Below are 27,121 nucleotides of genomic sequence, written 5' to 3' on the forward strand. Positions count from 1 at the left end.
CGTACCAATCTCTCCTATTCAGAACATTCGAATTGCCTAGCAATCTGGACTAAGATTCCATTTGTTATCATTCTTTATGGAATGTCTGCCTCCCTACTGCCTATTTGCTAAACATGGTAGTATGAAACACACAGTAGAATTTATCTGACCGTAGTGTTGACAGATGGCGCCTCAGTAATCCATAGGGAGAAACTGTGAGTGAAATAAAAAGGAATTCTGTTCCATAAAAATTCTTTAGTTCACAGTTTTAAAAAATGTTTAATACTGTACTTGCAATCATGAATTATTGTAAAAATGATAAGCGCTATGTTATATGTGACCTTCCTCTTTCCATCACTCTGATAGTCCTTGCCTATATTTTGTTTCTGTTTGTTTTTTTAAAGAGAATCAGGATTCTGATTCATTAATTTGATTTATTGTTTTTCTGTTTTCTGCCTCATTAATTTCTGTTTGTATCTTTATTATTTCCTACCCTGTGCTTTCTTTTGTCTTACTTTTCTTTTTGTATTAGAAATTTAGTTCACTTAGCGTCATTCTCTCTTTTTTGTTGAGACCAGGTGCTCAAAGTCAGGAATTTTCCTTTTTTTCACTGCTTTACTATATCTCCAGTTCTCCTGGTAGTGTGTTCATTGTCATTATTTTTCAGAAATTCTTTCATTTTCCTTTATATTTTCTTTATCACAGAACAGTTATTTAATAGGAGGTCTTCTCATTTCCAGGAGGAAAGGCCTCTTTGCTTTGGGGTTTCACTTTTCATTTTTAGTTTTATGAACCTGTGAGCAGAGGGTGTTGTTTGTAACGTTTCTACTTTGTGGAACCTGCTGATCTGTTACTTGTGCCCTAGAATGTGCTTGGTTTTTGTCAATGTTCCTTCCATGTGCACTTGAGAGGAAGGTATATTCTCTCTTATCAGTGTCGTGTTGGATACATATCGAAAAAGTCTACCTTAGTAATAACCTCATCTAAGTTTTTTCTATCCTTATTTTTTTATCAGTGTGACCTGTCTCATACTGAGTGGCCTACTAACATCACATCATCACTATGCTTCTGGTTCTTATTGTACCTCCTGTAAAGCATGTTTTATCTAAGAGGGTGCTGCGTTATGTGGTACAGAGAGTCAGAAGTATTCTATCTTTATTGTGGATTGTGACTTCTAATGCTAAGTGCCCTTGTCATTATTTAATGCTCTAGTTTGCAGACTACTGGTATCAGGATATTGACTGATGCTTTCTTATTGTTTTTATTCACTGGCAAATCTTTGTCCATCACTTTATTAGCAGTCTTTTTGAATCAGTGTATTTAAGTGTCCTCTTGTATAGAGCATAGAGTCGAAATTTTGAAGAACTAATTTGACAGTCCTTTCCTTTGAATAGGCAAGTTAAGTCCCATCACGTTTATTGACATGACTTTTATGTTTGGCCTACGTTCTGTGACATTATTCTTACATTATCTTCTGGTGTTACAATTACTGTACGTATGATATTTACTCCGTTCGATGTTTTTTTAAAACATCGATGTTTTTCTTAAAAAAATTTTTTGTCACTTAAGGTTTGTATTTTTATTCTGGTGGTTACCTTTGCATTAATACTTTTAATAGTACACCTACAGAGCCCTTTTCTTCTTACTTTTTCCTTCCTGTCAGTCTTAAATGGTATCTTTTGACAACCAGTGGTCTTCTACTTTCCCCTTTTCTATCTCGTATCTTCCCATTTTGAGTTACATTTGTCCTCCTTTTTCACACATGTAATATTTATGTATTATCCTCAGTGCCATTACCCCACCTATGTTTTGGTCTCAACCTTACGAGCTGAATAGTTCATGTTCCCCATCACATCTCTTGCACAGTATCCCCAGTCATGTTGTTTTTTTTTTAATGTTCATTTTTCCCTTTTTTTTCCAGGTTTTATTTTGAAAAGTATAGAGCTTACAGAAAACCCAAAAGATTTTCACCAGTTGTTAACACGTTGCCACATTTGCCAGCTGTCTTTCGGTTGGATGAAGCCTCACCTCCTCTAGCAGATTCCTCAGAATCTGTGTGTATGTTGCATGTATACAGTGCTCTGGCACATTCAAAACTGTTTTCCTGTGGCTTTGACTCTTTGGAAAATCTTGGCTGGATATAGTATCCTCGGTTTGTAGTTTCATTCCTTGCATTTCTTTAAAATCTTGCTGTACTACTGCCTTGCTTTGTTTCTTATTTTTGAATAACTTGATGCCATTGTAGGCGTATTGCCTTTGTAAATTATTTCTTCCCTCTTTTTTGCCTGAAGTCCCTGAGGACTTTTTCATCTTTAAAGTCTTAATACAGTTTTGGGGTTTTTTAAAAATATAGTTTCATTAGGATACGTTTTAAAGTTGATCATTCTTGGTCGATATTCCCTAGTGTGAAAATGTATAGACTCAGAGAGCTTTCTTTGTTTCTAGGAAACTTTCTTGGATTATAGTTTTAAATAATAGATCTGTTTCATTGTTTTGATTTTTTTTTTCTTCAGGGATACCAATTATCTTCAACCTCCTTTGCCAGTCTTCCATTCACTTCCTCTCTCATCCTTTTTTCTTGTTTATCTCAGTTTTCATCTTCTGTTTTCCTGATTTTCTTCATTGCCTTTGTTAAGCTTGCATTGCAGTCTATCCTCCCTTGTGTAGTCTGTAATTTGGGCTTCATTCATGATATAATAAATATAGTGCTTTTCTCACGTTTCTTTCCTGACTTCAGCCAACCCTCATTTCATTCCTTCTTGTTTGCTTGCTTGTTTGATGTGTTTCTTGTCCATTTCTGTTCCTAGGTTTTACATTTCTGATTCAGAAATGTAAATCTAATTGTGATCTGATTTTTCTTTTTCTTTAACTTTTTTTTTTTTTTTTTTTTTTTTGAGAGAGAGCAGGGGAGGGGCAGAAAGAGAGGAGGAGAGAGAATCCCAAACAGGCTTCACACTGAGCACAGAGCCTGGTGCAGGGCACAAACTCACGAACCGCGAGATCATGACCTGAGCTGAAGTCAAGAGTTGGCCACTTGACTGACTAAGCCACCCAGGCATCCCTGTGGTCTGATTTTTCATTTCCTCCACTGACTGAGAATATTTAGTGCAGTTTGAAGGTGTGTTGTGTGTTAGTTTTCTTCGACTAACTCCGACTGTTTGTCGGAGCGGGGGCACTTCTCATCAGCAGAAAAGATCTTATTCATATTTTCTGACATTTTATAATAGTTTTGTATGGGTGTGGTCTGCTTTTATCTATCCCTATTCATTTTATGGGCAGGATTCTTAGTTTGAGAGTGCCCTCTTCCAGGCAGTTTCTGTTAAGCATGGTGGTGGTGGAGTGGGAGGGGTAGACGAAGGGTAGGCATATCTTGTTTTTGTTTGTTTCTGCTGGTGCCTGAATTTTCCCTCCTTTCCCTCTGTGGCTGCATCTGCTGGGGAGATCACCTCTTCTTCCCCAGAAACACTGCTTCTCTGAGGCTGCTACTTCTGGCCCCTGCACACTTTCAGGCCCTTACTGAGTAGCCGGGGCTGTGGACTACCTAGTCGCAACCTGTGCCTACCATCTTGGCTTTTCCTGTTCACTTCTGGGTCGTGGGGGGGGGGGGTCTGTGCTTCCTCCAGCCCTCCGCTCCTTTTCCATTTTTCAGCCTCTCCTCACCCATTCTCCACACCTACAGGCCCGCGGCGCTGGCAGATGGACTGTGGGAGCAAGTTTGGAAAAAAATCTCCCCCTGTTAACTTGAAGGTTGCAGTATTCTCTGTATTCTAGAGATGCTGAAGGCATAAAGCCCATGTGCTTTTCTTTATTTGTTCTCCTTGTTGATTTTATGGTTGTTTTCGCAGGATGAGGGCGAGATTTGGAATCAGGCCACCACCATTGTTCTCCAAACCCCGAAGTCCTCTTGGCCTAATCTAAAATTATGAGCATTGTTTGATATTAAAGAAGTTTTTCACCTTTTATTAGTGATTTCCAATTTGCTGATTTGTGATTTTTTTTAACTGATTTGTGACTTTTTACTAAAGAGATGTTTTCTAACATTATTTGACAACGTAAGAGAGAGACTTAAGAAAAAACTCTGCCCTGAATCAGAGTGCTGATCATCATAATAATTAAAATATTCATGTTTGGTTTTCAGCTTATCTTTAATAAGCTACTTAGCCATTAAAAGGAACAATTTTGGGGCGCCTGGGTGGCTCAGTCAGTTGAGCGTCCGACTTCGGCTCAGGTCATGATCTCACAGTTCGTGGGTTCGAGCCCCACGTCAGGCTCTGTTCTGACAGCTCGGAGCCTGGAGCCCGTTTCAGATTCTATGTCTCCTCTCTCTCTCTCTGCCCCTCCCCTGTTCATGCTCTGTCTCTGTCTCAAAAATAAAAAATAAACAGTAAAAAAAAATTAAAATAAATAAATAAAAATAAAAGGAACAATTTTTACAACAAGATTCTATTCACTTACTAATTTTATGTAATAAAATATTTCTGTATAAATACTTTTCTGGTGAAGAGTTATTCCAAACTAAACAGACTTTGTTAGCTCCCCTTCTATGAATTTTGTTCTCATAATACCTTATTAATAAAGATCAAATGCCTGTCTTTTATAGATAAGAACTAAAAAAAACAAACAGGGAAGCACTCATATTTCAAGATCTCAACGAAAAGGTAGCAATAGTTAATATGGAACAAAAAGCTGGTGAACCAAATAATGAAGATCTTTTATCAAGTAGTGGCGTCACATCCAATGGAGGTAAGTATTCTTTATCAGACAAAATGGGGAAAGAATTGGAATTAAGCAGTCCTCATAGTATTCATTCAGGCTGCAGTGTTGTAACAAACAAACATACTGTATTGTTGAAATTCTACTTTTTAGGGAAGAAATTGTTTAGTCTTTTAAAAATAGCATATCTGTTTTTTAACATCTGTGTACCTTATATTTTTAGTTTGAAAATTGTTTCCATGTTTCCCTAACGCCTTTTCTTCCCCTGTCTGCTCTAAGCCAGATATCTGTATCATTTTGACTCCTTTTCCCTCCCTACCTCCATCCACTTGGGTATGCTCTTTCTAGTCCCAGCAGTGGCTCATGAGTCCATTTTTCCCTCTCCGTTGCCATTACTGCTGTTCTAGTTCAGGGCCCCCTCACCTCTGCCTGAACTGATTTCAGTGAAAGGATGGCCTTCAGGAAAACAAAGAGGTGGCATGAATATGTGGAACGTTGCAGGGAATTGGTAACTCTAGTGTTGAAAGAGCTGAGAAGCCTCACTGGGGAAGAGGCAACCCAGAGATGAACAGCTGCATGAAGCCACTACCAGCCTTGGGCTAAAAGGACAATGAGAAGAGGAACTGTTGCAAGGGCCAGAACGAGGGCTGCCTGGAGGGAGCAGCAGCCACCACTCCCAGCAGGAAGCCACCACTCCCAGCAGGAAGCCACTGAGGCTGGTGAGAGGGAGTGGTACTCAGCTTCTCCCCTCCTCCTGCCCCAGATCTTTCACCAGCACCACCCATTGTGACCTCCCTAGACTTCAGGGGGGAAGGGAGCCTGGGAAGAGTAGTTCTCTGTACCACACAGCAGAATAGGGAAAGGACAGAGAATGGGTTTTCTGGCTGTCAGGCCAATGGCCTGTAGCATCCTTGACCGCTTTCCCTGCGTGTCTCTCATCCAGAAGAATGCACCCAGAGTTTATTCTCAATTACAGATCTGTTGTCTTACTGGTCTGCTTCAAAACCTTTATTTCAGCACACTTAATTTGCAAAAGTCTCTGCTTTTTAGGATGCTCATGCCATCCTAAGATGTCACTGTCACCTCCACACCGCTGTTCCCATCTCCCCTGCCCACTTCCATGCACTCACCTCCACACTTATACCCTGCCTTGTACTCCCCAGGGACACCAGCACTTAGGTCTGGGGTCATCTCCTCTGCCTTGGGCCCATCATCATCCCGTAGTATTGTTGTCCTCATATGTGACCCATCTGAGATCTTAGACTTCCAGTTTCTTGACCTTTTTAGTTCTTCTCATCTTGACCTTTAGCCACCCACTTGTCTTACTTGGATCTGATTACCAAGAGCTGTTAGACTTCTGAAACCCAACCCCCTGTCTTCCAGCCCTCTCGGTCCCTTATTCCTAGAGCATTTATTTTTCTGCCTCATGAAAATAGTGGTTCTCAACCATGGCTCCATGCCAGACTCATTTTTTGAGATTTTAAACATTTACATGGCTTAGATCTACACCCGCAGATTCTGATTCAGTAGGTCTGGAATGGCGCTTAGATGCCACAGATTTTTTTTTTTTTAAGCTCCCCTGGTGATGCTAATTCCCAGCAAGTATTGCAAATAACTGCTCTAGATTCTGCCATTTTCTCCTAAATTACCAACCTCTTCCTATCCTCACTTTTTTTTTTTTTTTTGGTACTATTCATTATTTCAGCCCATCACTTGCCTGTATCTTCAACTTCCTTTTTCTCTTATTCTTCTGTTGCACTCTTGCAGGAAACTCCCCATCTTTATCAGGCTGACTGCCTTTTCCGTTTTTGTACTGGGCTGCTGGAATATTCTGCGAGAGAAAACACAAATGGTGGATTTTCCACCAGTTTGCCACCTCACAGTCACAGTTATCCCTCTCTCAACTCTGTCCTTGATGCTGCTAGTGGAGACTTTCTCACTATCTCAGGCAGTTCTCTCTCCAATTTCCCACACTACTTATTTCAGAATTGTACCATTCTTGGGTCCCTCACCCCACCACCTTCTTGTTCACTCTCAGCATCACTTCCTAATTTCCAGAGACATTAGGAGCCCTTAGGCTGGTACTCTCTTACTTTCTCATATCCTGCCCCACGACCCACTGTTTTTCATAATCCATGCCTGCCTTCTCTCAAAGCTTCATGGAGGAGGCAGCTTTTTAATTTGCTACCCATGATCTAATTCCTGTGCCTGTCACCACGTCAGCTACCTCAGAGATTTGGCTCCAAAAACCGTCCCCACTCACTCTGCTAGCTTCAGTCCCTTTTCACCATTTGCACTCACCCATCCACGTAAACATGCTACATCTCTCCCAACCTAAAACACTACAGATGCAACAAACCAGGACAACAAAAAATAAAACTTTTTCCTTGATCTGTCCTCTTTTATTTCTTCTTTCCTTCTTAGCCATGGCTTCTGAATGAAGATTTGTATTCAGTGTCTTCACATCTTCACCATCCATTCATTCTGCAAACTACTGCCTTATGACTTTTGAACCCAATAATCCAATGAAACCACTCTGGCCAACATGACTAAATTTTCCCTTTTTTGCTAAGTTCAGTGACTTCTTCCCCCACCCCAACATTTTGTTTTGAAATTTTTTAAGTTGTTGAAAAATTGAAAAATAGTACATTGAATACTTTATATATTCTTAGACTGGATGCAGCAGTTGTCAACATTTTATTGTATTTGCTTTATGTCTATACCTACAATTTGTATTTGATTTACCTGAAGTTGAAGACATCATGATTCTTGCCTCAAAATCTGACATGCATCTCCTTAGAATAAGGATGATTTCCTACATTCCCACATTATCATTTCTGAGAAATTTACTATCAGTGCAGTGTCATCTGATATGCATTCATATTAAAATTCACCCAGGGGCACTTGGGTGGCTCAGTCAATTAAATGTCAGACTTCGGCCCAAGTCATGATCTCAGGGTTCGTGAGTTTGAGCCCCGTGTCAGGCTCTGTGCTGACAGCTTGAGCCTGGAGCCTGCTTCAGATTCTGTGTCTCCCTCTCTCTCTCTGCCCCTCCCCTGCTCACGCTCTGTCTCTCTATCTCAAAAATAATTAAATGTGAAAAAAAATTAAAAATCAAAATTCACCCAGTTGTCCCTATAAAAAGCTTTCATTAGTTTTTTTTTTTTTTTTTAATGTAATCAGAGATCATGGATTGTATTTGGTGGTGGTTCTCTTCATTCTTGCTCCTTTGTTGTTTCTCTGGCATTGGCTTTAAGAGTCTAGTTGTATTGTAGAATATCCAACATTCTAGATCTTTCTGGTTGTTTCTCATGTTTAGATTCAGATTAAACTCACTTGGCAAGAGTTTGTGAATATCCTGGTACTAAATAGCTTTGTATCCAATGGTTTTAGGATCAATTGAAGATCCTTGCCTGAATCAATTATTACATTGTTGATTTTCTAATTTTACCATAGTTACTAGCTGACATCCTTCAGGAAAGAAGAGCTTTCCTTTAATTATTAACACTACAGATCCACAGAGTGTTCTTTAGTTCAAAGTGCTAGAATGCATCGGTGCCACTGTTGTTTCTGATGCTCAGTTGTGTCACATTTAGCCAGTCCTTTTAAGCTAGGTCCTGTGTCTTTTTTTTTTTTTTAATTTTTTAAATAAACAATTATATGTTATTCCAATTCAGAGTCTCTAAGTAAAATAATGCAGAATTACACATCCCTGTGTCTTTTTAAATCATGACCCCCTTCATTGCTCTCTGGCCCATCCAAATGTTCCAGACTCTCAAATGTACTTGGCCTGTTCCCCACGAATGAGCCATTTCTCTAAGGAGCCCTGGGTCCTTTTAGTAGGGAGGAGTATATAGAATCCAAAATCTGGTGTGCATATTGCTACTGAAGTATCACTTTGTCTGGGAGCATTCAGTGGATAAAGTTTCAAAATAGATTTTTTTAATCATAAGTTCACATGGCTACAAACGCAAAATCAAATCCAGTACCACGGAGTTCCTCATCTTCCCTCATTCCAACTCTGCAACTCCCCTGCATGAAAACTCCAGTGTCCAAAACCTTCAGTATACTCAGTCATTTTCTCTCTTCCACAGTACATACCAAATAGTTCCAGAATTACAACAGCGCTGCCGCCATTCACAACTTACCTGCCAAGTGAAGCTCGCTAAGGCCACACGGTCAGAGCGCTAACAGAGTCCTAAAGTTATTTGAAGGAACTACTTTCTGTGTGAAGTTATGTTATCAACTTAGCGTACACTTAGGTTTATTTGTTTCTATCAGTATTCACTTTTGGCTTATTTTTTGAATATGGATAATGTGTATGGCTCAAAAGTAAAAACTGTATGAAAATGTATATTCAGTCAAGTCTAGCTGCCATCCCTATTCCTTCCACTCCATTTCCACCTATCTCTATACCCCTATAACCATTTTCTTGAGTTTGTTTTATTCTTCCAGTGGTCCTTTTGCAAAAGTAAGCAATTGCTACCCCCCCCCCCCAACACACAAATATGTGCATGTGCTTAACACATACACTCTTATTTTTCCTTTCTTACAAAGAGGAGGGTAATTAACCTCTACCTATTCAAGGGAGGAGTATCAAAAAATTTATGGACATATTTTCAAAGCACCACAGTTTGCCCTATGGTCACAAATTATTTACATTTCTCTCACATGCATAGTTCATTCACTCTCTCCCAAGAAGGCTCCTAACAGTCTCATCCCATTATAGCATCCAGTCAGAGGCCAGAATCTATTTTTATTTTTATTTTTTAATCTGGGGTGGGGGGGTGGGGGGGTGGGGAGGGCCAGAAGGAGAAGGAGAGAGAATCTTAAGCAGGCTCCACTCTCAGTGCAGAGCCCAATACAGGACTCCTTCTCACAAACATGAGACCATGACCTGAGCAGAAATCAAGAGCGGGACCTTAACCCACTGAGCCACCTAGACACCCTGAGACCAGAATCCCTTCACTGAAATTAGATTCAGGTATGGATAAAGCTCCTCAGTTGTAAGTCCTTAAGTACAACTCCTTAGTTCTTTTTCGTCTGAAGACCTGTGACAGCCAACATACAGTGGCAGGCAGGCATAGGATAACCTCTCTCAACACAACCATCCCAAATGGGGTAAACAGGCACACAGTCCGTCTCAATTCTGAAATCTAGCTGAGCACAGGTTGACCATCCCCTCATGAGGACTCAGGCCTGAGAATACCTCTTCGTGGGTCTTGACACCATCCTCTGTACTCTTGGGTCTGACTTTGAGACCTCCTTCCTTTTATGTGAAAGGTAGTATATGTGTTCAGCTGGGGGGGTTTCTCGGCCTGCTTATGGGGAGGCCTCTTTTCATCTCACACTCTCTCAGTCAAAACCAGTGGTGTTTCTTGAATATAATTCTCTAATATCTTTGTGGGTCTTCTGTGAACCTTCCCAGATTTTACTTCCTTCATCTTCTCTTTCGATATTGGTATTTTCTCCTGGATCCTCTTCTGTTTTCACTCTGTACACTGCCCCTGGATGATCCCATTGACTCCAAGGATTCACTAGAATTCAGATGCCAATGACTCCCAAATCCTTATTTCTAAAGCACATCATACTCCTGAACTGCACAAATCAAACAGCATTACTTGATGTTGAAGCTCAAACCCCAAGAGAGATCTTTGACACCTCTCTGTCTTTTACTTACTGCATGTATTTCTCAAATCCACACCCTGGTGTCTGTGACCACAGTCTCCACTTCAGGGTAGACCCTTGCCATTTCTTGCCGGCATTGTTGAAGGCCTTCTCAGACTTGATTCTCTACCTTCAGCTTATCTCCATGCAGTGCATTCTCCACGCTGAAGCCAGAGAGCCTTTTCAAACTACGGACGTAGTTAACTGTTCTCTCACTTTCAAATCCGTTAATAACTTCCCAAAGCTTTTGAGATGAAATTCAAACTCCTTGTCGTGACCACGAGGCCCTTCAACATCTGGACTATGTTTTAGTTCTCATATCTGGCTGCTACTTTCCTGTCACCCGGAATACGCAGTGCTGTCTCAAGCCTCCTCACCAGTAACTGTGGTGTTCCCACTGCCACAATGCCTTTCCTCTTCTCCTTAATATACCGCAAGGCTCGTTCAAGCTCAGGTATCACTTGATCGCTATCAAGTAAAACTCCCTCCTCCTCCCTGATCTCTTCCTTTTTACCTTGTGTCCTCTCAGAGCTGTTACCAATCTTTTACTTGTCTATTTTCTGCCATGAGATCTTGAGCCCCTTGAGTGTTCACTAAGGAGATTACCTGAGATGATGTTTGCCATAAAATTGTTTTATTACTAAGTTGATTGATGAATTCTTTAATATCTAGGTTCTTCAAGTCCATTTTTTATGTCGTCTATTCGTGGTACAATAATTGAAAACACATCTTCAGCTGGGACATTGACACAGATTCCTTTTTTCCCCAAATATGAAGTGGAGCTTGATTCTCCTAGAAAAGTTATCCCTTACCCTGGAAAGGAACACATTGAACGTGTTTTGGAAGAATATTCACATCAAGTCAAAGATCTGCAGAGAAGACTAAATGAAGTGAGTTACATTCTTTTCTTCTAGAACTTCGTGCCATTTGGGGATGACAGTGAGGCACATTGCCTTGGAACAGAACCTAAACTTCCTAGAAGAAACACTTAGCAATAGATTTATTAGTTAAAGTTATTAATTTGACCTATGCTTTCTATTTCAGTGTTAAAAATTGGGCACATAAAGTTTCCATACATATTCCTTGGTTTCATGGCTAATTTTAATGAAACTCGAATAGCTTAAAATGTTATAATTAATGGCATTTATCTGTAATTATAATAATTGCTTCAGGCCTGCTGTCCTCCTGTCATGATCCCTGGTTTTTCTTTACAAAGAAGTTGTACGGATAGACCTTTACATGTAGGTATATACATAACAGCTAAATAGTACATAGAAGTTATTTGCTAAAAATTGTAAGTCGACCTTATGTGGAATGAGGTCAGCTTTAGCCAGATTTACAACTGTATACTGGTTTCTGGCAGTCTATAGTCTAAAAGTCAAACTTACCATTGTATCCTAAGCCTTTTGATGATATAACCCCTCTCTTGTGCATTTGAGCCTCATCTCCTACCTGTTCCCCAAATGTACCCTCCGTTTCAGCAGTATGAAGCTACTTGCTCTTCCTTGGATGTAGCGTGCTATTCTAGAGCTTCATACTTTGGTCCAGGCCGTTACCTCTTCTTTACCCTGTCTGCCTGGCAAATTCTTATTATCCACCAAGAACTCAGTGCAAGCATTTCCTTCTTTGAATCCTTCCCCCTTGACAGCATTAGGTATATTCCCTGTCCAGCTGTTGCCCTATGTGCACATGTCTGTTGTAGTATTTAGTACACATTACTGTGTTCATTAACACGTTGTTCCATCTTATCAGACTATATAAGCACATTTAAGGGAAAAGCTACAACTGTATTAAGTGCTGAAAATTATATACTATTGTATTACGTACAGGGGTACAAAGATGATTAAGGTAGGACTCATAAGGGGTTCATAGACTTGAAGAGGAGCTGGTATATAAACAAATAGTGATGATACTTATGATAAATACACTAATAAAAAGAGCGGGTGGGTGGGTGGGTTGGTTGGTTAGATGGATGGAAGAAGCACAGAGATACCAATGAAGTAAACAGTGTCTTAATTTATTTTCCATATCCATCCTCTGGCAGAGCATCTTGACACTTGATTGGCTCCCAGTAAATGTGTGTTAAATCACTAAATGAACAACAGGGCTATTTGGATACTTGTAATATTTAGCGTGAACCTCCTGTGTAACAGATGTGCTGGGTATATAAAGATGGAAAAGACATCATCCTTTCTATGTACACATTTATAGTCTGTGGCTGAGATATTTCAATAGAAAATGATAGCAACAGTGAGATCTGTGCTATAGTAGGGTAAGCAACCATGCTTTCCATTCCTTTTCTTACTTTTCAGCAACATTTGACACAGGTGATTATCCTCTTCCTCTTGAAGCACTCTTTTCTGCTAGGTCTGAGAAGAAACACACTCTCCTGATTTTCCTTGAGCTTACTCATTTTGTTTCTTGTTCCAGCAAAAATACCATCCAAAATAGTCATAGTGATTCCCATGGCATCTATTGCCATTTATATGCCAATGATTGTTCAACTTACATTTCTAGTACAGACCTCTTATCTTAGCTCTGGCACCAGTTAGTGTATCCACGTACCTACTTGACATTTCTACATGAGATGTTTCTGAGGCTCTATGAACTCAATGTTTCTAGCTGTATACGTGATCTCGCCCCCAAACCTACTCTTGTCCCAGTGTTCCTTCTAACTATATGCGGTGCCACCCTTACATGGTAGCACGAGGCAAAAACCTCACTTATTCTTGATACCTCTTCCCTGGCATCGCTTTATCACCATGTCCGTCCGGCGTATCTCATATATATTTCTCAAACCTGTTTCCATTTCCACTGTTGCCATCCAAAGGTCAGACTATACTGCAGTTATTCACCTGGACTATAAGAGGAAAAGCTAAAGGACCTTAACCCTATATTGACTATATAAACATTGCCGACTGCAGAATCCACTAGGATCCTATTACATTTCCTTTCCTGTGTAGTGTTTTTTCTGGTGGTTCTTTAACAAAAAAATTTTTTTAATGTTTATTCTTGAGAGACAGAGAGACACAGAGCGTGTGCAGGGGAGGGGTAGAGAGAGGGGGAGACACAGGATCTGAAGTAGGCTCCAGGCTCTGAGCTGTCAGCACAGAGCCCAACACGGGCTCGAACTCACAAGCTGCAAGATTATGACCCGAGCCGAAGTCAGTCGCCCAAACAACTGAGCCACCCAGGCACCCCTCTGGTGGTTCTTAATTGCCTGTCTTTTTCTTTGTGCAGTTTTCCTTTATCATATCGTCATTTTTTTTTTTTCTTAAAGAACCATCATGTAGGTTTTCTCTCAAATTCCCCTTTGACCCAGGGCTCTTCAGGAGTCTTCTGACCTGTTTTCCAGTCTATGTGAGTTTCTCCTCAGGTCTGCGTATAACGAACGGTTTTCTTCTTATCACTGCTTTCCTGAATGGATCCATGATTTCCAGGGCTCACCATTTTCTGGCTTCCTTTTTCTTGATCTACTTCTTCATTTAGTCAAAGCACATCTTCAGAAATTTGAGAAAGGGACATACATTTTATGGATTTTTGCATTCTGAGGATGACTTTAGTTTGGTAAGTTAGCAGTCCTTTTCTCTCAATCCTTTGAAAATATTGTGTCCTTGAATTTTTTGTGTGTGTGTGTGTGTGTCCTTGAATTTTGTATTTCTACTGAGAAGTAGATGTCGGATACTTGCTCCTTTGTAGATGATATGTTTTTGGTTAATTGAGGTTTGTCTTTGGAGGCTTTAGGCTCTTCTGTCTCTGAAATTCTACCATAATGTGCACAGCTGTGGGTTTTAGTTTTTTCATTTCACTGTGCTGGGGATTCAGTGGATCATTTTGATCTGCAGATATGTACTTTTCAGCTTTGAAGAATTCAGTTTTTTTTCTTTGATAGTTTCTTTCCCTCTGTTTTCTCAGTTCTCTCTTTTGCAGCTCCTTTTAGTCAATTAGTGTCTCCTAGGTTGACCCTCTAAGTCTCTTACCTTTTCTTTCAAAAGTTTTACCTACTTTTCCTACTTTGAGGGGACATTTCTTGACTTCCAGCATTCCTATTGCAGCTTTTTTAGTGTGTAAGTATATTTTTAATTTCCAAGAACTCTTTCTTCTGCCCCGATCATTTCTTTGGCATAGTATTTCGTTCTTTATAGCTATAATGTCCCTCAAATTTCTCTGCAAATGTAAGTTTTAAAAAGTGTTCTTCCATTGCTTCATAACTTCGATTCTTTGGGTCCTTTTGTGTGTGTGTGTGTGTGTGTGTGTGTGTGTGTATGTGTGTGTGTGTGTTTCTTTGTTTAATCTTGGTCTCTGTTTTTTTATTTTATAATCTTTCTTCAGGACTTCAGTGGTAATTGTTTGTTGGTTTGTTTGCTTTTGTTCATACTCAAAGATGAGCAGTAAAAAAGCTGATGGCAAGCTCTCTATCACTGGCGGAAATCAATGGCTTGGCTTTGGGATGATTAGCTGTCATCAGTTATTATGCTGGAAGATGCCTTAGTGCCTGATTTTAGAGATCTGAATGAATTTCTTTGTAGTAGAACACTTTGCATTTTGGGTACTGGTTGTCTGCTGTCAAGTTTTTAAGTGGGTTGGGGGTGGGGATTGACTTTTTTTAAATTTTTTAGATCAACTTTTCTGTTTACAGAATTTTAACCAATTCCCTGTTTTCAAGAACAAAATTTCGTTCTATCTCTATCTTGAGCTGGAGGTCTGATTTGTTTTAGAAATAGTGTTTTGGTTATTAAGTAAAGAAGTGATTCTGAAAGGGGCCAAGTTTTGAGTCTAGTTAAGATAGTTCAGTAACCTAGGTGAGGTATGATTAATTAGACCCTGAACTATGGTGAAAGGAGAAGGAAGTATGCATAAAAGTAAATTAATAATATATGGATTTTTTGGAGATTATTAGCTGTAAGGAAATATGTTCCTCTGGTGAAGACTGATTTGCATGGCTTTTTTTTTTTTCAGAGCAATGAATTGCATGAGAAACAAAAGTTTTACTTAAGGCAATCCGTCATTGATTTGCAAACAAAACTTCAAGAGATGCAAATGGAGAGAGATGCCATGGCTGACATCAGGTTGGCATTCGCTACCCAAAATTATTTTAAAGTTTGACTCTGTGTAGCATAAAACTACTTGTGTGAACATGAGTTTTGTCAATATTGTTTCTTCTCTTCCACCTACTTCCTAGACGAAGGGAGAGTCAGTCCCAGGAAGATTTAAGAAATCAGCTTCAAAATACTGTTCATGAACTTGAAGCTGCCAAATGCCTTAAGGAGGACATGCTGAGAGATAGCAACACACAGATAGAGCAGCTGAGAAAGATGATGCTGAGTCATGAGGGAGTGCTTCAAGATATCAGATCAGTCCTAGTTGACTTTGAAGAAGCCTCAGGCAAGAAGATATATGAACATGACAGCATGTCTACTCTCCACTTCCGCAACATGGGCTCAGCTATTAGCAAAATCCTAAGAGAATTAGACACAGAGATATCTTATCTTAAAGGGAGGATATTTCCAGTAAGTGGTGAGAACACTATTCAATTTTATATTAAAATCCATTAAGAGAATAGTATTAGGTGTATAATTTTCTGAGTTCTTAAAAGTAAGGCAAGTTCTCATTTTTGTTCTCTAAAATAAGTTATTTGCAATGATCTCTCAATAAATTAAGGGAACTAGCTCGATTTGCCTGTGTGGCTTCGTGAGAGTATAACCAAAGTAAACGCTCTAATGAAATACAGTGATAGAATGTATTCAGTTTCAGTATGACTTTTATTTGCTTCTTTCCAAAGAGTTCCTTTAGTTGGAAGCTCTCCAACTTTTCCAAAATGTAGATTTACCAGTCCCTAAATCATTGTCTCTTTTTTATAACTAGGTAGAGGAGCAGCTTGAAGCACTGAAGTCTGAATCACAGAACAAAATAGAACTGCTTCTTCAACAACATCAAGATAGGTGGGTTTCTGACTGAAGTATAGATAGTCATAGTGAAGAAACCATAGGTTTACAGTCCCTCATCAGAAATTCCAAAATCTAAAATGTTCTGAAACAAAGCAGTTTTCTTCATAGGTTTGTGGTAAATTCATGTGAAAAGAAAAATTATTCTGATACTTATTAAGAGGGTTAAGGAAGACTTTATTCAAAGCTATTGTAGTAGGAGTTTTGCATTAGGGGAGAGAGTTGAGCCTTAGCTCTCTCACCTCAACCAAGAAAGCGGGGATTTACAGCCAAGGAGCAGGTGAGAGGGGCAGTGGATGGAAAATCACTAAGAGGACACATCAAGGACAGGGGGATTTTTACTAAGCCTGAGCAGGCCAAGGGCAGGGGTGAAGGGTGCCAAAGTCAAGACCTAGAAGAGGCCTCAGAGGAGCCTGACTTAAGTTTGGTCAAAGAGAGAACCTTTGTCATTCATTTGTTGGCAAAACCTGACCTGAGCCTAATGCATAGCTTTATGATGTAAAGTCTTTATGATTTAGTGTGAATATTTAAAAACCTGTTTTTGTATTTCTAATATTTTGGCATAGAGGACACTTCCCTAGGTGTGTCATATAATATTTAGTACTTGGAATTTATTACCATTGTAAAATTTTTTAAAAATCTGACTTCCAAAACCTAAAATGAGTAGCATATTCAAAGTCAAAACAAAATACTGAATTTGAGAGTGTTGAAAATCATTAGTTTTTTTTTCAATATATGAAATTTATTGTCAAATTGGTTTCCATACAACACCCAGTGCTCATCCCAAAGAAAATCATTAGTTTTTAGAATAGGTAATAGTCAAACAAAATGTTATGTATCAAATAACAAACACCACATTCTTCTTATAGGATTGAGCAGTTAATAAGTGAACATGAAATTGAAATAACAGGACTTACCGAGAAAGCTAGCAGTGCTCGAAGCCAAGCCAATAGCATCCAGAGTCAACTGGAAATCATTCAGTATGTGTGTCCTGGTGGTTTGAAATTGGTAGCCATTTATCTTCATTTTAGAGATACTATTTCATTTATGTTGTGTCCTAAAATCTTTTAAAATTTGCTTAGAGATTCCACAAGAAAGTAAAACTTTTCTGACATTTAAATGAATTGAGAAGATTACTTAAATGATAATGTCGTATAACCATCTAAGCAGTGTTATTTGCAGGGCGCCTGGGTGGCTCAATTGTTGAGCATCCAATTTCGGCTCAGGTCATGATCTCGCGGTTCATGGGTTCGAGCCCCGCGTCAGGCTCTGTGCTGACAGCTCAGAGCCTGGAGCCTGCTTTGGATTCTGTGTCTGTCTGTCTCTCTCTCTCCCTCTCCACACTCACGCTTTGTCTTTCTCTCTCTCTCTCTCAAAAATAAATATTAAAAAAAATTGTTTAAAAAAAAGGAATATTATTGCAAGTATTTAGGACTCTTGGAATTGGATGTTTTAAATATTGTTCATATCTCAACTGATAGGACCAATCAAACACACTCACACTATGTGTGTATATATATACTTACATACATATTTATATGTATACATATAAATAACTTTATAATTTGAGGTTATGTATTAAAAGTTTTTCTAGGGACATATTTAATCACATATAAAAGTAGAGAGAAAATAGTACGCATGAACTCATATGTACACCATCTAGCTTCAACACTTAACAACATTGTTGAGCTGAAGCTTTTAGGAAGCAATTTTGGAAAATAAAAGACTTTGGGGGAGCCTGGGTGGCTCAGTTGGTTGAGCATCCAACTTCAGCTCGGTCATGATCTTACAGTTCCCCCTGCATCGGGCTCTGTGCTGACAGCTCAGAGCCTGGAGCCTTCTTCGGATTCTGTGTCTCCGTCTCTGTCCCTGCCCTGCTTGTACTCTCTGTTTCTCAAAAATGGATGAGTGAACATTAAAAACAAAAACAAAGAAACAAAAACAGACTTTTGGCCTAGCAATGCCGTATAAAGGAAGTATATGGCAGTATGGAAGTATCTAAATGCTAGAGTATTCTTAGATATCACACTTAGTCTCAGTTTGCTGTTTGCTTTTATTCTCCTTTTAAACCCTTCTTAGAGAACAAGCAAGAAACCAAAATTCAATGTATATGCGTCAACTCAGTGATCTGGAATCTACTGTTTCTCAGCTACGTTCTGAATTAAGGGAAGCCAAAAGGCTGTACGAAGACAAGGTGAGATCAGATTTTGCTGCTCTGTTACCACAGACTATTATACACAGATTTAATTACACATTTTCAAATAGTTTATTTGAAAATGAGGAATCAAAGTAATATCAAATTAAAAGCAGTTTTTAAGATGGAGTAGGAGGATGCCAAATATCTATATGTTAAATTGTAAACAAGTTTAATTTAACTTGTTTGCTCAAATTAATTCATTTCTGGAAAAAGAAAGTTTTGCACACTTACAAGTAAGTTTCTAGAAACATAAGTTAAAAATAAGACCACTTAAATTATTTTTACAAGGCTTAGTTTTAACAAGTATTCTGGTACCAAGTGGTCCCCCCCTACTACTTTAGGGGCCTACCTCCTAGGTTTTACTTCAACTCCTAGTTATTAATCATCGTGTGGCTAGCAAACCAAATTAATAAGATTAGTCTAAATAAAAAATAATTAGGAAGATAAATCATCTTTCATCACACAATTCCTTTTAAAAGCAGATATTAATGAATATTTGATTTTCTGGGGGTTTTTTGTTCTCTCACTTTCCATAGCTAAAGACAAGCTATTCACTATCATTACCAACCATTTATCCAGAGCTTATGCTTGTGTTAATCTCAGGCGTTTGTAAAGCAGTGTCAGAGACCCTAAAAAATAAGCAAAGAGCTACCATCCAGAGGGGCTCATGTTCTTTATTCCATGTGAGAAAGGTGACCAACTATATATGCCTGTTTGCCGGCAACAGCACCTACTATCCCAGTGTCCTGTTTTGTGAATACCACCTTTCATCTCCAAATTGTTCCAGTTTCGCCAAAAAGTCATCCTACCTCGTAAGAGAGCCTCCAGTTCTAACCGTTGCTTTTAGCCAGTTTCTCACACCTTAGCTGATGGGGAAGAAATAGAATATAAGGAAGCTGCCAGATTTCCCCTAAAATATAGCCCAATTCTACGGGGTAACAGTACCAGAAAAACACTTCACATGGGAAGAAGCAGTTGAATATCGCAGCACTAATTCTTTTTCTTTTTTTTAAATATATGAAATTTATTGTCAGATTGGTTTCCATACAACACCCAGTGCTCATCCCAAAAGATGCCCTCTTCAATACCCATCGCCCACCCTCCCCACCCTCCCCACCCTCCCACCCCCCATCAGCCCTCAGTTTCTTCTCAGTTTTTAAGAGTCTCTTATGCTTTGGCTCTCTCCCACTCTAACCTCTCTTTTTTTTTTTCATTCCCCTCCCCCATGGGTTTCTGTTAAGTTTCTCAGAATGAACATAAGAGTGAAAACATATGGTATCTGTCTTTCTCTGTATGGCTTATTTCACTTAGCATCACACTGTCCAGTTCCATCCACGTTGCTACACAGGGCCATATTTCATTCTTTCTCATTGCCACGTAGTACTCCATTATGTATATAAACCACAATTTCTTTATCCATTCTTCAGTTGATGGACATTTAGGCTTTTTCCATAATTTGGCTATTGTTGACAGTGCTGCTATAAACATTGGGGTACAAGTGCCCCTATGCATCAGCACTCCTGTATCCCTTGGGTAAATTCTTAGCAGTGCTACTGCTGGGTCATAGGGTAGGTCTATTTTTAATTTTTTGAGGAACCTCCACACTGTTTTCCAGAGCGGCGCAGCACTAATTCTTCCAGACATTTGCCCTCCTATGGGCAGCCCCTCATTTAATTACCACTGTCACCCCTGTACTGGCCACAGGAGGGGGCTGTTCCTCTTTGGTTCTCGAGTGGAGTGCAAGCCCAGAATGTAATAGCGTGACCTTCATTCCCTGTGGCACAGTCAAAATAAGAATGGAAAATTTAGACATGACTTCGCTAAATTCTAAAACAATACAGAGTAACATGATACTATATAATCTCAGTTATGAGATTTAGATGCTCTTATAGCCTTGGCTTTTAAACAATTGTTGATCACTACCCACAGTAAGAAATAGCTTACCTTATGATCTATCTACTACACACATACTAACTGAAGCAACTTTCACTGAACAGTATTTACCCCGGTTACATGTGATGCTGGCTCTTCTCTGTTCTCTTCAGATGCTGATATTTTTACTCACTAAGTTGATACCATGATTCACTGGCCCCCTTGCAGTTTGAATAACACCGCCTTACTAGACTGCATGCTTAACTCTTAGCCAAAACCCTTGTGTCAAGGTCATTTCAACCACTGCCACTTAAGAGTAGCCTTCAGGAATCTTGGACTGCTTAGAGGCTAAACCAACAAACAGAAGCCCAGAGAGAAATGTTTGTTTTTTTCTGCTTCTCTGAGCCCTGCTTTTTGTGTTCTAGTTTCTTTTCTCAAAGTGAGCTTTTCCCCTGAAGGTTGATAGCAGGAATGTCCACCCCTTTCTGGGCAAACCAAGCCTGCATGAAAGGTCTTGATGTCGCCTTGCAGGATGGGCCTGCTTTCAGCACAGCATGGGGCAGAAAGAGGCTCTAGTACTTGGTCTGGTGGAGACAGGCACATTGGCAGAAGTGAGCCCGGAAAGTCCCAGCAGTGAGAGACGAGATGGGAGAGCTGTTGTGTTATAGCCCAATCCACTGACTGATACTCAGCACTACTCAACCCATTTTGAACAGATTGAATATTCATTGTTTATTGACAGACTCTTTGAAAAGCTGTGAAGTACTAAGCAAAACTCAACTTACTTGTGTCTCCTTACATAATTTGAAAGTGCTATATGTAGCTTTCCATTGTAACGGAAAAATGTTGCTTGGAAAAATTACCGCTCCCTAAGCTATCACCCATTGTTTGCTAATTCACATACAGTCTGTATACAGCACCATACTTGTCAACTCTAAATTTCAGCATGGTGAGACATTTAGTTACATATAAGGAATACAAAATAGTTTATGAATTTTTATAAATATTTATCTCTTTGGCATTGTAGAAGCATAAGCATCCTGATGAATGACTGTAGACTTTTTCATATGAATGCTTTGAGGCCATATAGATATACAACGATACATATAGTCGAAGGTTAGAATAGTTACCTTATTTTGCCCTAATGTAAACAGTGGAGTGCTAATAATGTTGTTAGACTTAAGCAGTCAACATTGAATAGAAAGAAGGGTGTATGTGTTAGCTTAGCTAATTTTAATCCAGATCACTGAGATTCATAACATGTTGAACCTGTGGAGTTGGTACCTAGATGGTGGTTAACTGGGCTCTCTTAATAGTAACTCCCGTTAGTCAGGGAGCACTGACAGATGATTATCTGTCATCTTACTATAGAGTTGAATATACTTTGGCCTGAAATGTCATCAGTACATGGTGCAACTGAGCAGGAGAGATCAAGCTAATTAACAGAAGGATTTCATTTTGGGGGGTCCTGAAAAATTCTATTGTTACGAAATGCTTTTGTTGTAATGAATTGAATACAAAATCTAAAAACCACAAATTCTTCTGATTAATTTTTTTCATTGTCATGTACCTTGACTCTACATTGCTAAAGCCTTTGAGAACTTTAAAATCTATTTTCTACTGCTCGTGTGAACATTTTAGTATACACTATCCAAATAACAATAAGGTAAAAAAGCCAAAGAGAATAACACGTAAAAACTATGATTAAAAGTGAGATTTGTGTGAAAAGAAACATCAAAGAGTGTGCTGATACTACGCATCAACATATTTTATGAGAGACAGTATTAGTGTTTTCTCCTGAGGTCAGATTCCTTCAGAGAAAAAAAAAAAATCTTTATTATTTAAAAAAAAATGATGATGTGATAGGTCTGAACCAAACTTTTCTAACTAAAAAGCATAAATTGAGAGAAGACTCGTTAGGGCCATGTGTCTCTTCAGAATAACAGAAGTATTTTCATATTGATGAAAATAGACACTGTATTTCAAAGAAAATTGTAGATGTAGTTTTTATAGCTTGCATAAGTGTTCTACTGTAATGCTTTTTTTCTATTCTTCTCTTTCCATTTTAGGAGAGCCTCCAGAATCCCCCTTTACGAATTTGGACCAGTAGAAGCTGTCACTATTGGCTCTGTAGATTTGGCTTTACTCTTAACTTTCGCTTTTTGACAACAAAAATATCTCATGATCTTGACTCTAAGTTTATTTTTTCCTACTCTGAAAGCATTTGGGGCTGAATTTCGTACTCAAAAAGTAAAGATTTAGTAGCACTGGCTGGAGCTCTGTACCGTGCAGGAAGATTCTGTGCAAACATCTTTGCATAGTTCTGCCCATGCACCTCCGTGCTGACCTGCAGCGTCCCTCATTATCCAACATCTGTGCCGTCTTTGAGCACAGAACACAAAAGATACAATTTGGTGTGATTGGTAACATCTCTAAAATTACTGTAAAGATTAGAGTGAGATCCAAGTATTTGTCCAGTGATCTAAAACAAAAAGTAGATTCATAGATGGTGAAAGGGAAAACCAGTGCTGCTATGGAAAAAGAAAAGAAAAAGAAAAAACCTTTGATATATCTCAGATGTCAGTAAATATTTATTCTGGACATTTCAAAAGGCTTCGAGGTGTTTTGTACAGCTGTTTGTATCAGCTCAGCTGCTACGTCAGTGGTTTTCCCTTTCACTCTCCATTTATCTTTGTGATTGGTTAACTAATATAAATATTTTTATTCTAAAAAGTGAAAGGTAAAAGCAGAGCTATAGCAGCTGAGTCAGTACTGACAAGTACAAAACCAATGTTCCTGCAGGGGTCTGGAGGAACTTCTGATGCTCAGTAAACTTACACGAAAGAGAAGACTTGGCTCTTTTCTTTTTCTTTGTTCCTTTCTTCCTTTCCTTTTTAAAAATTTGGCCTCATAGATTTTCACCATCTAGTTTGAGGTTATCAAATGGTCATCCAGAACTTTTTTTTTTAATGACAACAGACAAAATAGCAAGTCTTAATTTAAGCTTTTAAAGCACATCTACAAATACTTTGCTCAAAGAGAAAATAGTTTTATGCCAAGCTCCGACTAGAAAATGTTTGTTTTAGTCATATGAGCAACTCTTCAAGTTGAAACTGTTCTTATTAAATGTATAGCTCAAAATATGGTTTCTTTGACCATACTTTGTTTCCAAAGACAGCTGGAAATTAGAGAATTTCAGCTCTATTAATACTGTTCTTCTCGTGCAAAAAAAAAAAAAAAGCATTTGAAAGATCTTCTAGATTACTTTTTTCAAATTATAGATGAAAAAAATTGAGACTCAGAGAGGTTATGTGACAGCACCTCTACCAGAACCTAAGGTGTTTGGCTCTTAGCCTGATCATGTTGCCCCTCTGATTATATTTGTCCACCCACATAAAAGTTTGCGGGCTTTTTCGTAAGTATTCCTAATGCCATTACTAGGTGTGTGCTGACTTAGTCTTTCCCAATAGTAATAGAGCTCAAGGGATCATATCAACTGACACTGTTCATCCATTTTCCTTAGGAAGCTACTCATGCCACAGAGGTGGAGTTGTTGTATGGCTTTTTTCCATATATGCCTCCAAAGGAGTGCCAGAGTGCAAGAATTTCCTTTATAGGATTAGTAGAACCTATTAACACATTTCTGCTGTAGCCTAATGTTTTATGTATATTTCATTCTTGTGAAATACTTGTTTATATCTAACATACAGTCAAATGTAAAGCCAGTTTTAAAATATATCCGAGGCAAATATTAAAATGTATATTCCAATCCTTGCAGGCTCTGATTCTACTCTGTAGGCAAATGTGAAACTGTTTGGTGAGCCTATATAATCTACTTTTTTAAAGGTATATAATTCTGTATATACAGAAGGTATATAAATTCTGTGGATTCATACTTAGCATTTATCAAAGAGGTAGTTGCATATATGTGTGTTCATATAAGCACTAAGTATGTGTTGAATTAATAAATGAAGATCTTAAATGAACCTGGTCCAAGTAAAAATAGAGACTCATCAAGAAAAAATTACTCTTGCTCATATATTCTCGAAGAAATTTTAATCACAGTTCATTATCCAAACCAATAAGTTTTATTCTTGACATAATAAATCTGGAAGCCTATTGAATAGATGCCTCAGAAGTAAGAAGGAATATGTAGCATTTATGCAGATACCAGGGATTTCTTTTTACTGGTTGTGGAAGTAGTATTTTAGTGATAACACTGAGTAGCAACATGGTCCCATTATTTTAATATCTCAATACCTAAATTATGAATTTGTGTGGCTCCGCTAAAATCCAAACCTGGAGTCTCCATTGTCTGAGATCTTAACCTCAGCCTACCTTGCATATTCGATGCCTTTTATTATTGAAACTCTGATACTATAAAACAAAATAACTCTTCTGCGTATAATGCATGTCATTTGTGTGGGCTGTATACAATGTTATTTATGCCACACCAAATCTCCTTAAGTACCAAATGACAGAACACATACTCAAAGGAGACAAACCTTGAATGGTGTGAAAAAGATTACAAACAGTGCCCATATCTAACAGCATCAAATATTTCATTTTGGCTAATTTCCCTCTTACAATGCTACATAGATCTTAAGTTTAAAAAACTTTGCAAAACATATCATAGTAAGCTTTTATTTTTGCCCCCAAAATAATACCGCTTTCCAAAGACTGTATTTATTTTATATTCCCCACTAACATAGTCAGATTGATTTCTGCTTTCCTTCTAGATAGAAGAGCTCGAAAAGCAGTTAGTCCTTGCCAACTCTGAGCTAACTGAGGCACGGACAGAACGTGATCAGTTCAGTCAGGAATCAGGAAATTTGGACGATCAGCTTCAAAAGCTGTTGGTAAGACTATGCTCTAAATATGAATGAGATTAATTCTAAGAAGTTTCTCACCAAAATGTTTCATAAAACTGGTTTTATTTATAAAATTACAAATTTTACAAAACATTTGCGCATACATACACAACAGAATATCTTGACATTATTCAAGTTTTGAATATAAATGTTCTAAACTTTACCTATTTTGTTTTCCTTAAGCAGAACTGTTAAAGCTTATAAATTAGGTGAAGCTAGTCTTCAGTTGACCCATCTTTCAATTAGATAAATGTGTTCTACTAAACCGAGGTAGTATGGAGTGTTTGTTTTCAAGCCAAATAACATTCAAAACACAGACACGTGTGTACAGAAAATTTGAATGGAAGTTGAGGTTAAAAAAATTTATTTTAAAGAAAGGAAATAGGATCCCAATAGTAGTGAAGCAACCTGTGCCCTCTGTCAGAGGTACTGTAGGGTAAGAAATTTAGGAAAGGGGATGTTTGGTATTCCTATATGTGATATTGGCAGTACAGTAGAATACACTTCTCACTCCCAGACCCCTCTGTAGGGTGTAGTGCCCTCTGCTGGTGGAGCCGTCCTTCATAGGCTGACACGGGGTTTGAGGAGCAAACGTTAAAGGTAGAGCCGGCAGCTGTGTGTGACCAGCTCCAAACCTTGGGATAGTCCTTCACATCTTTCCCTCCTATTGCATGTGTCCCCAAGTCCTCAGATCTAATTTGAAAATCTTGCAGATTGTTTGAAAGACCTTGAAAAACAAGGTCTCCCCTCCTTTTCATTCTTACCACCACTACCCCTTGGTCCAAGCCCCTCATTCAACCTGGAGCAGGGCAACGTCTCCTTACTAGGGTTCCTACCTCCAGTTTTCCCCCTCTTCGGTCTGGCCTGTAAAGTGCTGCCATACTCATCTTCTAAAATATCACTCTGATTGGGGGCGCCTGGGTGGCGCAGTCGGTTAAGCGTCCGACTTCAGCCAGGTCACGATTTCGCGGTCCGTGAGTTCGAGCCCCGCGTCGGGCTCTGGGCTGATGGCTCAGAGCCTGGAGCCTGTTTCCGATTCTGTGTCTCCCTCTCTCTCTGCCCCTCCCCCGTTCATGCTCTGTCTCTCTCTGTCCCAAAAATAAATAAAAAACGTTGAAAAAAAATTTTTAAAAATAAATAAATAAAAATAAAATATCACTCTGATTATGTCACTATGACTCCAAAATTATTTTCCCCATAAAAGTCAGACTCTATCTATACCTTTCAAAACAATCTGGCCACAGCTTACCTTTCCGATCCTTGCTCTCTACATGCCCCCGGTACTCCAATCAAATCACACATCCACCTTTCCAGTCCCTTCTTCCTGATCTCTGCATTTCCAAGCTGGTCATAAGGTCCGACTCAAATGCCTTCTTGAAGAATTTTGATCTCCTCAGTGATTTCTTTCTGTTTTTGCTTAGCTGGGTCTCTCTTTTTAAATTATTTATTTTAGAGAGAGAGTGTGAGCAGGGTGGGGTGGGGGAAGGAACAGAGAGAGGGGGTCAGAGGATCAGAGAGAGAGGGGCTCTGACAGCACAGAGCCCAATATGGGGCTTGAACTCATGAACCAGGAGATCATGACCTGAGCTGAAGTCGGATGCTTAACTGAGCCACCAGGTGCCCTGCTTAGCTGTGTCTCTTTAATGACAAACCACTTCCAGTTTTTTGTGTCTGTGTCTTCCTTTTTCCTTTGTCTTTGTTTCTCCCATTATACTGAGTTTTCGCTGTCAGTAAACACTATGTATTTTTTTTTAGCTGTGGAAGAGGAACAGAATTCTGTTCACAGCCAACTGCTCCTCCCCTGTCAGTACCAAACGCTGTTCTGCCATTTCTGAAGCAGTTGACCAAAGACTGTTGCTATTCTTTCAAGCTTTTGA

The 27,121-nt window shown here is 38.9% G+C and overlaps 1 protein-coding gene across 9 annotated transcripts in view; it reads left to right on the plus strand.

The window, feature by feature from the left end:
* The window catches only part of CCDC158 (coiled-coil domain containing 158), a 110,778-nt gene that overhangs the window by 13,764 nt on the left and 69,893 nt on the right, over positions 1–27,121 (plus strand). For 7 of the 9 annotated variants that reach the window (XM_047857428.1, XM_047857422.1, XM_047857427.1 and 4 more), the window contains 8 exons: positions 4,580–4,722; positions 11,032–11,249; positions 15,319–15,428; positions 15,542–15,869; positions 16,225–16,301; positions 17,174–17,284; positions 18,384–18,498; positions 25,113–25,232. In XM_047857428.1, the coding sequence (XP_047713384.1) occupies positions 4,653–4,722; positions 11,032–11,249; positions 15,319–15,428; positions 15,542–15,869; positions 16,225–16,301; positions 17,174–17,284; positions 18,384–18,498; positions 25,113–25,232 (1,149 nt within the window). In that variant the 5' untranslated portion in view covers positions 4,580–4,652. Of the gene's footprint in view, positions 1–105; positions 195–4,579; positions 4,723–11,031; positions 11,250–15,318; positions 15,429–15,541; positions 15,870–16,224; positions 16,302–17,173; positions 17,285–18,383; positions 18,499–25,112; positions 25,233–27,121 lie in introns of those variants that run through there. The other 2 variants (XM_047857426.1, XM_047857429.1) reach the window with 2 other exon arrangements.

This window comes from Prionailurus viverrinus, chromosome B1 (genome assembly GCF_022837055.1).
Source record: "Prionailurus viverrinus isolate Anna chromosome B1, UM_Priviv_1.0, whole genome shotgun sequence".
NCBI lineage: Eukaryota > Metazoa > Chordata > Mammalia > Carnivora > Felidae > Prionailurus > Prionailurus viverrinus.